Source organism: Rhipicephalus microplus, unplaced genomic scaffold (genome assembly GCF_043290135.1).
Source record: "Rhipicephalus microplus isolate Deutch F79 unplaced genomic scaffold, USDA_Rmic scaffold_22, whole genome shotgun sequence".
Lineage (NCBI taxonomy): Eukaryota > Metazoa > Arthropoda > Arachnida > Ixodida > Ixodidae > Rhipicephalus > Rhipicephalus microplus.
In genome coordinates, this window is record NW_027464595.1 from 7,512,671 (window position 1) to 7,529,118 (window position 16,448).

Below are 16,448 nucleotides of genomic sequence, written 5' to 3' on the forward strand. Positions count from 1 at the left end.
GAGTGAAATATAGAGAAGTATAATGATCGTAGCACGTTATATGGAAAGTAACATTTGGCTTTAATGAGCGTGAAGCATGCGAAAGCAAGCTTTTTGGATATGTAGTTAACCTCATCTTTCCAATTCAGGTTTTCATCTATTAGAACCCCTAAGTATTTAAACGCGGAAACGCGCTCAATGGGCGCGTCGTTAATTTCTAAGTCCAGCGCACTATAATCGAGGTTTCTTCTTCTGGAATGAAATATGATATATTTAGTTTTGGCTACATTTAATGCGAGCTTGTTGCGGGCGAACCATGCGGAAATCTGTGCCAACTCTGCCGTGATTTCTTTTTTTAGCGTGCACAGAGAGTTACCTCGAAAAAGCAATGCAGTGTCATCAGCGTACATTATGGTTTTGCGTGAAAGAGCAGATAGTAGGTCATTTATGTATAGTGAAAACAACATAGGACCTAGCACGGTTCCCTGGGGTATTCCACATGTTATTTTTCTAAATCCTGAAGATATACGGTCAAACACGACGCATTGTTTTCTATCTGCCAGATAACTAGAAAATAACCGAAGTGTCTTCTCGGTGAAGCCATAATAACATTCTAATTTCTTTAATAAAATGGAATGCGAAACAATATCGAATGCTTTTTTTATATCCAAGAAAACGCTGACGGCAATTTCGTTATCATGAAGTACTGAGTTGACGAACTGTGCTAGTGTAAAAACAGCTGTGCTCGTTGACCTATATGTGATGAAACCATGTTGTTCAGGGCAGATTATGTCATTTGAGCTTAGAAATCGACAGAGACGGGACCTAATTACCTTTTCAAAAAGCGTGTTAACAATGCTGAGCACCGAGATGGGACGGTAACTGCTCGGATTTTCTCGATCCCCGGATTTGTAAATAGGTACGACTCTCGCTATCTTTAGGATATTTGGGTAAGTTCCATTTTGCAGGCAGTTGTTCATGATGCGGGAAAGAGGCTCCGAAAGAAGGTCTACATTTACCTTCAGTAGTTTTGTAGTAATCCCATCATGACCAACGGCTTTATTGCATGGGAGTTTTAGGATTTCTGACCTAATTTCCTCAGTGGTTACGCTTGCAAGCTGAAAGTCTTCCTCAAATAATTTGTTTTGGCAAGAATGTAGAGGATCTGCTTGAGATTGAGCAGGAAAGTTGTTACCAACATTGGTAAAAAAATTATTGAAGTTATCAGTGGTATTTGTTGTAGGAGTATCCGGAGCAATGCGCTTTTTTTCGCCTATTCCCGTAACTTCACGCACTAGCTTCCATACCTGCTTGATGTCACCGCTCTGTTGGACTATTTTAGCACTGTAATACTGCTTCTTGGCTTTCCTTAACATCCCGACTGATTTGTTTCTGAAGTGTTTAAACTGCTTTTCATAGTATTCATTTGTTTTGTTTTGTTTCCATCTAGTGAAGTATGTATCTTTTTTCTTTATAACATTCAGAATGTCCCGCGTCACCAAAGGACATATTGCTTCCTTGTGTCTTCGACCTGTGTATTCTTGGGTTGATTGGCTAATTGCCTCCAGTATATGGCAAATAAAGTTTTCCCATTCAGTGTGAACATTACTGTGGTACAATGCTTCAAAATCCGTATGCTCAAGTAATTTGCGCACTACAGCGTAGTTTGTCCGCTTAACTCGTTTTGAGTTATGGCATGGAGGTCCTAAATTAGCATTAGGCACAAACAGAAAAGTGGGGCAGTTATCAGCAATAGTAACGTCATACACTCCGGCGAAAACACTCATATCAGTTCCACAAATAATATGATCAATAAGTGAGGAACAGTTATCACTTATTCGTGTAGGGGCATTAATAACGTTCATTAGATTATATGACTGGAGCATCAATACATAGTCAGGGTATTCATCTTTAAGTAGATCGACGTTACAATCACCACATATAACCAGTGGGCGGTTGTAGGCTATCAAAGGGTCTAAGACAGTTTCCATAGTATAAATGAATGCTGCTACAGACGAGCTAGGTGGACGATAAACAGCTCCGAGTATAACGCCACATTTCAAATGCACAAACAAGGCTTCACATTCAGGTTGGCTAGTAGAGTGGTTAGGCATGCACTGGTAATCGATGCTTTTTTTAAGGAACAGAGCAACGCCCCCACCTCGCGAACTGCTCTTCCTAGGTAGCGATAATAATGTGTATCCTGGAACATGCGCAGATTCTCCGTCTTTCAACCAGGTTTCAGTAAGAGCGATAACGTCGTATATAAATGAATGACGCGACAAATGAGCGCAGAATTGGTCTAAGTTTCTTCGCGCACTTCGAATATTGCAATGAACAACAGACAAGTTTTCGTACTCATGCCAAGCTTGGTCGATACTTGAAAAATCAAACATCATTGCTCAGGAAATTTGCGATAGATCTTCTGCGCAAGTTATGTGCAATACTCGCGAATTTTCTGTCTTTCTCATGAGAATTTTTCCGCCGGATACCCAAGTGAATTTCCAGTTATTTTCGCGCTTCGCCTTTAATGCCTTGCCCAGCAGTACCTTGTTAGCTGGACGTAGGTGATCATTAATATAGAGCGGGGTGGAACCTTCAAAGCCTATGATTGCAGTGGTCAATCTTTGCTTCTTCGTGGCATTCATGAACTTATCTCTGGGGATGCGGGAGATGAACTTATCAATGATGTTCGATTGTGACTTTTCCCTGGTTGGAACACGATGTACAACCTCGAGATCAGATTCATTTATATCCACTTTCAAATAGGTTGATATGCTCTTGATCACTGCTACAAGGTTCTCTTTTTCTTGCATGGGGACACCTTTAATTTCCACATTGTTACGTCGGCTGTACTGTTGTAGCTCTGTTAGCTCTTTTCTTGTTTCCTTTAGCTCAGTCGTGAGCCTGCTGAAGTCATTCTTGATTGCCCTGTTTTCCGTTCTGACGATTGCAATTTCATTTTTCAAGTCACCGATTTCCAATTTAAGTTCCTCAAATTGCTTATTAATGAATTCCATTGCTTCTTTGAGGGGTTTGAGCTCTTTTTCAATTAGCTTAGGCAGCTCTTTCTTTAGTGCAGCATGCTTATGCTCAATTGACTGTCTTATCAGTTGTATCTCTACTTCAATTATTGCCTTTAAATCTTCCTTCAGTTGGTCATTTTTAGCATCAAGTTGAGCACTCAAGTCCGCTAGTGCTACGTTAAGTTCCTTGACGGTTGTGGGAGCTTTGTTACTCATATCTCTGGCAGCAAAAAAAAAAACGCGGAGCAGTCCAGGCAACACTAATTCTTAGGTTTTAGGCGTGAAACAAACGTAGCTTGTACGCACCTGCAGATACAGAAGAGACGATTAGTTGTTGCGCGACCCAGCGGCTGCCTGGACTGCTCCGAACAAAATGCCGGCTTTCTTTCGATGGACTGGCTTTATAGCCCATCCATGACGTCGACCACGGCGAGGGACGCAGGCGCAGTCGATTCGGTCATCGAGGGCGTATACTTTTAGCTGCTCCGTTTTCAGAACCAGCAGATTCCACCGGTCCGCGAAGCAGCACACTCGTTGAAAAGCCCAGATTGCGGTCAACTCCGATGTGCTGAACCAGTAGCGGTAGATACCGTTGTGCTGCAGATACAGAAGAGACGATTAGTTGTTGCGCGACCCAGCGGCTGCCTGGACTGCTCCGAACAAAACGCCGGCTTTCTTTCGATGGACTGGCTTTATAGCCCATCCATGACGTCGACCACGGCGAGGGACGCAGGCGCAGTCGATTCGGTCATCGAGGGCGTATACTTTTAGCTGCTCCGTTTTCAGAACCAGCAGATTCCACCGGTCCGCGAAGCAGCACACTCGTTGAAAAGCCCAGATTGCGGTCAACTCCGATGTGCTGAACCAGTAGCGGTAGATACCGTTGTGCTGCAGATACAGAAGAGACGATTAGTTGTTGTGCGACCCAGCGGCTGCCTGGACTGCTCCGAACAAAATGCCGGCTTTCTTTTGATGGACTGGCTTTATAGCCCATCCATGACGTCGACCACGGCGAGGGACGCAGGCGCAGTCGATTCGGTCATCGAGGGCGTATACTTTTAGCTGCTCCGTTTTCAGAACCAGCAGATTCCACCGGTCCGCGAAGCAGCACACTCGTTGAAAAGCCCAGATTGCGGTCAACTCCGATGTGCTGAACCAGTAGCGGTAGATACCGTTGTGCTGCAGATACAGAAGAGACGATTAGTTGTTGCGCGACCCAGCGGCTGCCTGGACTGCTCCGAACAAAATTTGTGCTTCGCATATCATCGATTCGCACGTACGTAGGATCTGCCAATTTTATAACTTTAGTAGCATAGAAACGATGCTCGAGTAAGAAATAACACTGACATCAGCGAGAGTAAATGTGTCACTGGTTGAACAAAGGCCAGCCTTAGAAAAAACGCTCAGGAAGTACTAATACGAATGGCATGCATTGTCACCAGAATCAGTACAAATTGAACCAATATTAGATTCTTGAGACAATGGCTTTTCTCGCCTATATATTTCCAAAACGTTTGAGGTTCTTCTAAAAAAGGCATTGGTAGCCCTGTCTTGAAATATTAATCTTTCAAAGACCGCACCGCACGTACGAGCTTTCTTTCATGTTCATTTAAAATACTAATAGACAGGCGCCATTTTTTCACCTCTTTATTTTTCACTTAAGGTTGATGACTTCACGCGCTATTTACAGTGTCTGCCTGCTAACAAGTTTTGTTTGGTTGGTACAAATGTATCTATACAGTAACGACACATATCTTTCAAATGGACTCAAGTGAGTTGACATCAGGGTCGTAAAAATCAGGTACGCTTGTTTCTAAATGTTCTACTATAGATGCATCGTCTGCACGTGAGTAGTATCTCAAAACACTTCAGAGAATTAGTAAATTTTACAGCAGCAACAACGTGTAAGCACACACTGACAAGAAAGTGATCAGAATTACCTTCCACAACTTAAACTGTGCTCTCTGATAACAGTCTGGGTAAAAAAAATTCAGTACACATAGGGAAGTTCCTTGAACACGTGTTAGTTTGCGCACTGCCTCTATTAGATTAAATGTTAACATTGCGGTCACCTCACTATTAAAGGGATTGCTCTCTTCAGTAGTGATTAAAAGTGCTCCTAAATAACGCCTGGTAAGTTGAGGTTCCCCATTAGGAGCACCTTATGACTGTAGAATTGAGGTAAATGTTTACTAGTTTATTCAGCTACTTAGGGGTGGCATCAGGAGGCCGATAAATGACACATAGCAAAATATAGCGCCGATTGTGGAATTTTTATGCATAAACACTCTAGGCTGAGGATGCCTTCTATGAGAACAGCATCTTTCGAGTTTTAATGAAGATTGCCACGCTTCCTCCTCTAGAAGCCTTTTCCTTACGGAAAACTTGATAACGAGGTGGAAAAACGTGCTCGTCACTGATTTCTGTCCGCCGCCAAGTTTCATTTATACCGGTGATTCGGGGGTCTGGTTCTATATGAAACCTCTAAATGTACTGTTTTATTTATTACGCTGCGAGCGCTTAGGTTCAATAAACGTAAACACTTGTCATACTCATTGAATATGGGTCACGTGTCAGACGGCTGGTATTGCTAGTTCGTTATCCTGGCGCACATGTTTTTTTTGTTTCATCCCAAAAGTATAGTTATTTATTGAACTGTAGTTTGTCATGAAGCAGGTGCACTTTTTTATCTTGTAGTTTCTTCACTTTGGCGCTTTGCCCACAGAAGCTTCCATTTCTTCAAAATCGCTTGCAAATACTCCTTTCGAATGTATATGCCTGATCCGTTAAGTTTGCGATAGCTATCGAGTATGAGCTTCTTTTCGTTAAAGTTTTGTTGATAGACGATGACCAGGCGTTGAACTGCGTCGAACTACGAAATCCCCTGCAAAATGCAGAACAGAGTCCTGGTTAGCGTCATGGCCAAGCCGCGTCCCTCGTGCCCACGAAGGATGCGTTCTCAATCCATCTCTCGCCTCGCAAGGACGATGCAGGTGGCGTCTGCTGGTAAAGACCGACTGGTCGAGCTGCACAACCGTTCACTGGCCACCCCGTATATGTAGGCATTGAACAACTCATCAGCGCCCCACCACTCGTTGAAGGCAATGCCTCACCTTGAGTGAATCTACGTAACATTTACGTGATACCTCTCCCGCCCCCCCCCCCAAATCTGGGAGCATTTACTGAAGTTCTCCCTGTCGTAAGATGCGGGAGGCATTTTTTTGCTACTTTCAATTCTTTAGGCTTTAAGCCTCTAAGCCTCTCATCATCGCGGCACGGGAGCGCGCATGAGGGTAGGCGGGAATCTTTCGGTCGTACTTCTTTGGTGTTCACGGATATTGAACACCGTCGTAAGGACACAGCATTGTGTTTTTTGTGTCACCCTCATGTTCCTTTCACGAAGATCAGGGCACATATAGTCACCGATCTTGCAACCACGCTGATCAGATGCTAGCTGCTCTCTCCTGGTAAATTACGTGCCCAAGTGGCTGCAGACTCCACTGTCATTCCCCAGATACGTATCTTGATCCGGGCTGCAGTTGCGTATTTTATAAAATTAAAAAAGTTGTTTGTGCAACAATTGTATTACTTTTTCATGGTGCTCTTCCTTGAATATTATGTAGAAGAATAATTTTGAGCAAGAATATTACACAGAAGACTGACTTCATGGGCAGGCACATGCACTTCAATCACGTAGAAATTAAAGTGAAGCGACTCCCCGTATCTTAAAAAAGGAAAGAAATTGTAACAGACATGTGCATTTCTGCTTATTTTATGGGCGAATTCACAATTTGGTGGCCCCCGCTAGCACAGTCACCGACCTAAAAAAGAGACCGGCCTAGGCTCGTATTTCGTCCAAAAACAAGTGGCGTTGGCAGAAGGTAAACTGACGACGTCAAGCAAAGCGTGCTGACCAACGTACTGCCGACCTGACCAAGTGGTTTTGGCAGATCGTAAAACATGCGATGTCTGGCCAAGCGTGCTGGCCGACCTGCTGCCGACATGGACAATGGCCAGTCATAGGCCGACCGCATTTTTCAGTAGAGGAGCTGGTTAAACTTGCCACCGAATTATTGCTGACTCGTTTCCTACCATCCGCCACTGGCTATGTCCTCTTGGGCGGTCCCACCTCGCATCAGATTCTACATTGCTTGTGCTTCACTTGCGTAGCATCAATGTGCCCTATTTGTCCGACCATGCAAGGATGGAGACGTGCGCATCGCGTTCTGTTATGACCAACCCCGTCTCAATGGGCGCAGGCATTCGCCGAGGACAATTTGAAATTTACAAATAGTCCTTTATTATTTTCTTGAACTCTCTCACTTCTAAAACTACTGCGTTAAAATTGCCGCACGTGGGCTTGGCAGCACGCCTATAGTACTGAGGTGAAGAAATGAACGCCGTCGCTTTCCAATGGCCCATGCTTGGGTCTGACGTAGTAAGCGACGTACCTGACAGGGCAGCCGTTGTAAATACTTAATATTTCTTGTGGCAAAATACTTTCCTTTCACCTAGCCATATACAAATTTCACTGTATCATCGCTGATCTTTTCACCCTGATTACAAAAAACGTGCGGAGGACAGTGTGTAAACCAGACATATGAAAATAAAGATGGGTTGAAGTAACACAGAAACAAAATTTTGTGAGGGCTACTTCAATCATCCTTAAACTAAACAGATCACTCAGGCAAGAAAATAAAAATGTGCGTGTGCTCCGTAAACATACTGACAGCTCTATCTGAGAACTTTTGCCTGATTACAGTTTAGCGAAATCGTGCCGCCGTTATGTGTGCTGCTAGGGCAGAAACAAAAATTATTGGAGTGGGGAGGAGCGTTTTTTCAAGAAAATCAGCCATTTCATTGTAAGATAAACATTTGTGGCCGTGTAACCAGAATAAATGTTGAAACTGAAGATTACACAGAACTAGTAACTTAAGAAGTGTAATGTATAGATGAGTCAACGGATGTGAAAATAGAACAAAACACAAATAATAAATCAATTAAAATTGCCGCTGCGAGAATGGAAGCGCTTGCCTAACGCAATCCTTCTACTATAGCCGTAAATACAGCAATAAAGATATAAAAAATCAGGTAACCTAAAAGAGGATTACCAGTAAAGTTCCAGGCGAAGTATTCTGATGTCACAATTTTTATTAGATTGCAACGCTTGGATTGCCAAAAACACATTCGCTGGCAGAGAATTCAGAGGATCTTTCAATACCTATTTAAAATGCCGGAATGTAGTGGTATGGCGTGGTTCGAAAAAAAAATATCACGGTAAACAGTTTCAACAAAAACTATGCTACCCTTCATAGGAAGCAAATAAGGAGTTTGTATAGTTAGTAAATAAGTAATTAATGGCCCAATGAAACTTGTGGTCCATACAATCTCGGCCAATGCACGAAAGGAAGATAAGACAAAGGAGAAAATAAGAATAGTGGATGGCTTTCACATTGGGGGTGTTCCAGCGGTATAAAAAAGGTAGAGTGCTCGCTTCGAAGTATCACACTGCCCTTCCAGCATACTTGGGTAGTAATAGGCACAAAATCATAAAACATTTCTTCATAATGAAATAGTTCTATATAATGGTCGAAGATTGTAGGCATGCCCAACCATAAACAAGGACACAGCTGAAATTCAACACCAGCTGCGCGTACGTTTTATATACTGTCACGTGTACAAATAGGTACCCCAGGTACGGGCGCTGAAACAACATCGAATGGATGAAGATGAAGACGTTGTTGTAGTGAGACTGAGCTTAAGCTCAGCTGCGGCATTTAAAATTAGGGTAGGATCGTGTATGTGTGGATTCCCAATAAACGAACTGGCCAATGGTTGAGCGCAGGAATCACTACATCTACCAATACTTTCGGTTCTTCCAGTGTTAGAATACTTGACTGCGGTCAGATATAGAAAACAAGCAATGCACACTGATTAGATGAAGTCAGTTAACACGTGGATGGGGTACAAGAATCTAAACTTCTTGAGAAAGGTTCAATGAAGCCATCCTGACAAGCATACGTGACGATAACCAGACTTTGGTGTGGCGTCTCTTTATTAAACTTACACGTACTTCAGGCTGGTCTGACAATATCACCCCTCTGCCAATTGTACGTAGAATTCGCAAATATTGCCGAGGGCTTTCTGTCAAGTCACCGTTAAATTATTGTTAAGGCAATTTCTCATCAGTCCGCTTTCATAAATATGATTACCCTTAACTGAAGAAATTCTATTAGGCTTCGACGCCCCACGTTCGCAATACTGCCACAGGGATGTCTTTGATGCCTCGTGTACTTTTATTCAAACTATCAAACGACTCCATTTTTTGAGTTGCCTTAGATAATTTTGTCATTAAATTGCGGTAAAAATAACTAATCTCTGCAAAAGCGTTTTGATGAGGTCTTCACGGCAGTTTGATATGTCTTCACAAAGGCATATTATTTGTCAACATTAGTTGTAATTAGCATCTTTAATAAAATAACATATCTCCGAACGTTTTTGGATGACCTCTCAAGTTTTGACATTTGGTGGCCCAGGCAGAGCTGACGTTGATGAGTGTCTTGTATTATACGAGCATATCAGTCGACAATACTCGTGCGATCAAATACTTATGCTGCTCAACATCATCTCTTACCTCCGAGGTACCGCTCGCGCCTAGTATGAAACGCATGAAGAAAGCCTGATGACATGGGACGTATGCAAGCAGATGCTCCATGACTTGTTCGTCCCGTTCAGTCGCTCGACAGATGGCAGCCAGGGAGCAACTTGCGTCGCGAATTCCATCTTCCATCGCATCGCATGGTGCCTACTTCGAAGGCGTGCTCACCTTGTGGCGTGCTCACGAAGGCGTGCTCACGAAGATGGTCAAGGTCAGCAATGTGTTGAAGAGAATAGCTGACGATAATTTAACATTTTAATCTGCAAGAACTCTACCACAGTTGGCTAAATTATTACTGATTGCCGTAGGTTTCAACAACCTAAAAGCAGCAGTATCAGTCAACGCTCCACCCGGCTCCCGAACACCGTTGGGACTTCTTTCGGCAAGAATCCTGTGGCTCCGCATTCATTCATGGATTCTGCTGTCATCACAAAGATTGTTCGCCTGGAACTGGAAGCCATGGCTCCGTTCACTTATCAGCTTCTCATGCAAGAAACCTTGCCAACAATCATGCTCATTCAAGATATTGTGCGACAAAAGTTTGCTAACATGGGCCTCCTAATGCCCCGGTACAACAACCACACACCCCTGTTCATGTGTACTCCCACCCATAATGCTGACTACCACGTAACTGCCACATCGGTTCCGCGGCCTCCTGCCTAGACGACAACCACTCTCAGGGACTTGTCGGCTTCGCCGTCTACATGAAGCTGAATCTGCTGCAGGCTGAGGCATCCGTGGCTGACCTTGTCGGTGGGCTCTTCGAGAGTGCTGTGCCATCTACATTCGCCTCGACGGAGTCGACACCGTGGTGGCAAGGGTATATATCAGACCAAAAAAATGCTGGGACCCCAATGGTCTTCGACAGCTTGCACACCGACTGGGGAAGGTCTCCCGGCTGTGTGGTGGTGATCACGCCCCACCATCCAGCCTGGCGTGGCCACAAGATTTACCTACGAGGCCGAGAGGTGCGCGACATTCTGGTGCACCTGGGCATGGTGAACCTTAACACCGAGCCGTCGCCTAGCTTCGTTCTAGAAGCAACACCACCGGAACAGCCATAGACCTCAGCGTGGTCACGGAGGGTTCCCAGTACATCTGGTTGCTATTTCCAGACACCTGGGGCTAGGACGACCTGCCCATTCCGCTGACCCCTTTCCGAGGTCAGGAAGGGCACGGGTGACAAGGACCTCATGCACCTGGTGGCTGACAGTGTCCGGGCTGCAACCATTATTGTCAAGGCACAGCCGGAGCAGCAAACATTCTATTGCAGAGCCACGCCAGGCCTTGGAACTGCTTTTCAAATACAACCTAATTCTCGAGAAAGGTCAGTTGTGGATGCAGCGCTGGTCATCTCATCTCATAAAGCTTACATGTGCACTCTTTTCATACAGCTGTCATGTTGTGTTAACATCAATCGTAGTTATGTACCATGGGCTGAAGCTGATTTATGATCACTGTGCCCAGGGCTACAATCCTCGTGAGCACCAGCGTTTGATGTCAGTTTATCGCTTCTTGTGTTGCAAATACTCATCTTCCTGCACGTTGCCATCGCGCCAGTGTACACTGCTTATATACACTGCTGCAATTGTTGAACACGTGTCAATGTGCCCAACATTCATACACATAGTTAGCGTCTTTTCTTGACCTGTCACTGAATAAAGAAATTACGACACGGTAACTTTCCTCCGAATGCTTCGCATAGCGTCGATTCCCAAGGAAGGCAGGATCTGCCAAATTTCAGCTTCTTTTGGCATTTACCTTTGGTTCTTCAGCGTCCTGTTCCTTAAACGATAGTCGTCTGTCAAAACCTATTGCAGTAGACAAAAGTAGTCTCGAGGACGCTTTCCTAACTTTTTCTTTTTTCCTAAAGGGTGGGCTACTTCTTTTTGTTTTTAAAACACGGCAATTGCGTCGACACGGACAAACACAATTTTTAAAAGAACTAGTGTGTTTTCTTTTAAAACGCACCATCCTCTTTCATAGCAGCCCTTACCTATTGAAAAGTGCTGTGTTTGATACGCGGACGAGTAGTTTGTTGAACACTTTGTTTTTTTGCTATCAGTTTTATACAAATTTAGAGCATGGTAAGCTTAACGTTCCAACCTGTCGCTTCTGTGCACCGCGGTACTGCACCTGCAAAAGGAGAGATAATGAAGCGCAGAAAACTACACTCGCTTGATTAAAGAACTATGCGACATTCCAAAAGTTCCTTTATCAATGGCTCAGGAAGTACATTTCAGCACACAAGGGCGCTCAAATGTGGGGAAGCCTAGGTTTTCAAAATGCTCAAAATACTATGTGGTGGAACTGTGTTTCTGAATATAGCTCAATAAAAGCCAACCACTTGATCATGAAGGGCGGATGACACGAGCAATATTTTGGAGACACCAGTTTTATTTTCTTTTAACAGAAAGCTACAAAAAGAGAACACGTGAGAGTTAAGCTGAATTCTTGCAGATATGTTCAGACCAGCCACTGTTTTTAAAGTGCATCAGTAGTGTTTTAGTTGTACACCTTCAATGTGTCGTAAATATTCTTTCAATCAAACCATTCTTTATACAACAATAATGCATAAACAATTCATTAACGCTTTTTGTACTATTTTGCCATAAATTGTGGCCTTCGCCACTATCGTTTAAAACCCCTTTCACGTGCCAAGTAGGCAGAACAAGGGTGATATACACTTTGAAGGTAGTATTCTCTGATGAAAGTGCGTCCAGAAGTGGAACATCCTGGTTAAAGAGCCAAAAGCGAATTTCAGGGTGGGTCGCACTGATGATTGTTTGAAACAAACTAGCTCGAGAAGGCGTAACTGGTACAAGGTACTGTACTATGTCATGCACTGTGTATGCTCATGTGGCTCAAAGAGAAATAAACGACAAAATTTTCAACGCGTTCTGAGTAGTGTAAATGAAAAGCTCTTAGGCTTGCGACGTTGTAGAATACTATGGCGCCACGGCATGCTCTTTGAGCGTTGGCATCGTAAAGGTTTGGCTTGTTAGGTAGTGATTTTCCATCTGTAGCCTTCAAAGAGGACAATATTTCTGCTCACCTCTCAAGGCTTCCACAAAAGATTTAGCCTCGAGAACGAACACTGGTGTCGCTGCAGTCGCAGTGATGTGACGTCAAGGCAAGAACTCTTTTTCTCAGGAACCGCTTGTCTCCTTTTTCTGCGGCCGTTAAATACCTGCTCTCTAGAGAAAAATTCATGGTTAATCCTCAATTGCGTGGCGCAAAACTCTCAAGATACAAAGTGAAACATTTCATAAGTAGTGAAAGCTATTGAAGCTTTAAAGAGCTGCAATAACTTCACTAGTTTTAAGCTTTATTAAGCTTAAGGCTTTATTGAAGCTTAAAGAGCTTAGAATATTTATCTTAGGATATGCAGACTTCCGTCAGAATGTCAGATTTACTGTGAGAATTGTTGTTGCCGTTGCTTACACCGAGAAATTGGTGCTACAGGGAAATATGCAAAGGGATGTTAACGTGATTACAAATAGGTATACACTCCGCAATAGGAACATATGTGCCAAAGTATCACGAATAATATAGAATGTTTTCAAGTCGCTAAATACATTGTGTTTTGCCGGAAAAGTTGCGCCTGCATCAGCGACTAATCCAAACGATTTGAAAGAATCGCGCTTTTTCCAAGAAAAGACGTTGAATGAATCTGACTGTCACAAGCACTAACTTCACATATTTGAAAAATAAACAAAATCATACCACCACACAATGATTACGCAAATGTTGGGATATGTATGCTTACTCGGGGCATACATACATGTTTCTTTTCCACAGTAGCCAGTGATTTTGTATTCGTATAACCGGAGTTGTGTGAAATGCTGGGGTAATCCACCGCCGTGTCACAAACAGTATTGTTCACTTTATATGGGATCACCGTTGAAGGCAAAGTTTTCAACACAAACGCCAGGAAGTTGAAATGAACATTTTGAATAAAGCAGGCAGCGATGTGGCCTAAGTAATCGTTCAACAACTTTCGCCTTGACAAGGCGACAACTGGTGTCATACGTCATGTGTCCAATCCATGTATTGGCAATCATCTGCAAGAAAATTCAATGAATTGGCTATATAAGCTGGCAGTTACAAGGGCGACAGCACCATCGCCATGATTCTGCACGAATACATAACCTGACAGCAATGAGAATTCCGGCACTTAACCTCAATAATCTCGGCGAAATGAAGCTGAAAAGTTTCGCAAGAGAAACATGAAACTGTTTGACGTGATCATTGAGCAAGTATATGAAAAAAAACAAATTTGCGAGACATACGATATATTGTCACGGGGTCGTGACGCTGACAAAAGAAGAGGCCGCTTGTATAAAATGGAACTAATAAGCAGCCGTACTTGTGGCTGGTAAATGAATGGTAAGATCAAATTGATGCATACTTGCACTGATAGCGGTGAACAGAACGTTGGTCGCTGGTAAACCGACCAGCTGTGAAGCGCGTCGGCAATTATACACGTGCCTGCGAGTATTCCAGCGTTATTGCTAGCGGCCACATAGGTTATATAATAATGTGCAATTTGCGCAAAGTGGGTGTAATCCTAACGAAACTATCTATTGCAGTCCTGACGCTTCTCGAACACTGCAGGCGTGGGATGCACTCAGAATTACGACAGTGTTGATGATTGATTTGTGGGGTTTAATGTCCAAAATCACCATATGATTATGAGAGACGCCGTAGTAAAGGGCTCCGGAACTTTTGACCACCTGGGGTTCTTTAACGTGCACTCAAATGCCATGACAAAGGCCTACAGCAATTGCGTCTCTATAGAAAATGCAGCCACGACTGCCGGGGTTTGATCCCTCGACCTGCGCGTCGGCAACCGAGTATACCTTAGCCATAGACCGTTGCGGTGGGGCAATTACTGACATTGTAACTGGGTAGTAAGAAAACTTGTGGAAAGAATGTGGCAATAGTTTGCGATACTTAATAATGAGAGCGGGCGCACGGCTTGGCACACCAGTGATGGCAGCGTCCGTAGATTAATTTTTTTCTTTCAAATTAAAATTATTCATTTTTGTGTTGTAAGGGTGCAGACAGTGGAGGCGCAGGAAAACCTGTCAGACACAGCTTGACAAAGCCGTGACACGATTTTGCTCCGCAGCAGTTAACAGCAACGTTCACTAAACAGCATTATTACCACAGTGTAATGGCAAATAAACAATAATCAAGAAATGCAAAATGAAAAGTAGAAGTGTATATAAATTACAGCGTGAAATTATTCACAATAAACACACACACACCGATGTAAAAAAAAGAATACACAGAGCAAAAAAACTTCGAGAAACTAAATCTGCATGGTAACATACAAATCACGCTCAGCACTTTTTGACAAACTGAACAGATCCAAACCACTTTGTTGAAGTCGATTTAGAAGAAAAGGACGAGTACCTTGCAGGCGTTGTCGACCCGAGTTTCTTCTGACTGCCGGCACATCCCAAAACCCTCCATGTCTTGTCATAAATTCTATTTCTCGGACATCCAAATCCACAAGGTGTTGTAAATGATCTAAATTTTTTTTGGAGCTTCGTGTTCAGACCTGACATTCAAACGACATATGTATAGGTATTGTATAGGGTGTGCATTTTATTACATTACTTTGCAGAAAGATATAAGCACTCGGCTAGTACCAAAGTACAATATGAACGAGATGAAGCAATCTATTTTGCAAAATATATATACGTTGAAGACAGCCAGGTGTTGTCGTCCCCCAGATAAACTGACAATAGTTTAAATACGAGTAAAATAGGGAATTGAATAGTAGTATTTTTGTTTCTTTCAGAACAACGTATTTGAGTCGGCTTCAGATCTCTGCTTTTGAGTCAGTTTGGTTGAAATGTGTTCCACATGCTGCTTTCAAGACATAGAGGAGGAAAGAACAAATTCGAGGCACGTAAATTGTTCAACCACGTGTATACATCATGAGTTTAGTTTAATGTCGAAAAAAGAAAGCACTGATTCATTTTTTTGGGCGCAATACAACAGTCTGCGTTTTTTTTTAAATATACGCATGCACTTGGTTTCTGACAAGTAGTTCACTCATGGTACCATTGCAATCTCGAACAACAAGATCAAGGTAAACAATATACCGGTATCATCAGCAAATTTAGCAGTGGTGCTGATATTGCAATGTCGCTAGGATACAAGTTAAAAAGCAGAAGTCCTAATATACTGCCCTGTTGAACGCCAGAGGTTATAGACTTCAGTTCACACTGCACGTTGTCTATGCAAAGAGCCTGTTTTCTATAGGTAAGGTACCATTTCAGTGGCAATTGCGCCTGTCCACACATACCATAACATTCTAAGTTTTGAAGAAGTACAGTGTGGTTGAGAGTAATTAACGCTTTAGCTAAATCTAGAAAGATACCGATTACAAAGGCTTTCTTTTCAAACAGTGGTAATATCTATTCTTTCGCTCTGGTAGTGCCAGTTCACCAGATTTATTTTTACAACACCCAAATCGATTTAGTGATAGTAGGCTAAGTTTGATTATAAAATTATATACCCAAGTATATAGCACATTCTGAAAAATGTTTTGAAATATTGAAAGTATAGACACTGGTTTAAAATTACTGAAATCATTACAATAATTTTCCTTATAGTGAACCGTTACTTTAGCAACTAGCACTTTTCTGGAAAGTATAGTGGCATCTAAAGATAAGCTAAAGATGTCTTCAAAAGTAGGTGCAAAGAAATCGGCAACAAGTTTGACAAGTTTCATTAGAATGTCAACTAAGTCACAGCTATGACTGGTT

The 16,448-nt window shown here is 42.8% G+C and overlaps 1 protein-coding gene across 1 annotated transcript; it reads right to left on the reverse strand.

Moving 5' to 3' along the window:
• Positions 1 to 2,340: 2,340 nt before the first annotated feature.
• On the reverse strand, positions 2,341 to 2,999 carry LOC142786340 (uncharacterized). The gene has a single exon (XM_075883971.1). It carries the CDS (start codon positions 2,997 to 2,999, stop codon positions 2,382 to 2,384), a length of 618 nt encoding a protein of 205 aa, XP_075740086.1. The 3' UTR covers positions 2,341 to 2,381.
• Positions 3,000 to 16,448: the final 13,449 nt, after the last annotated feature.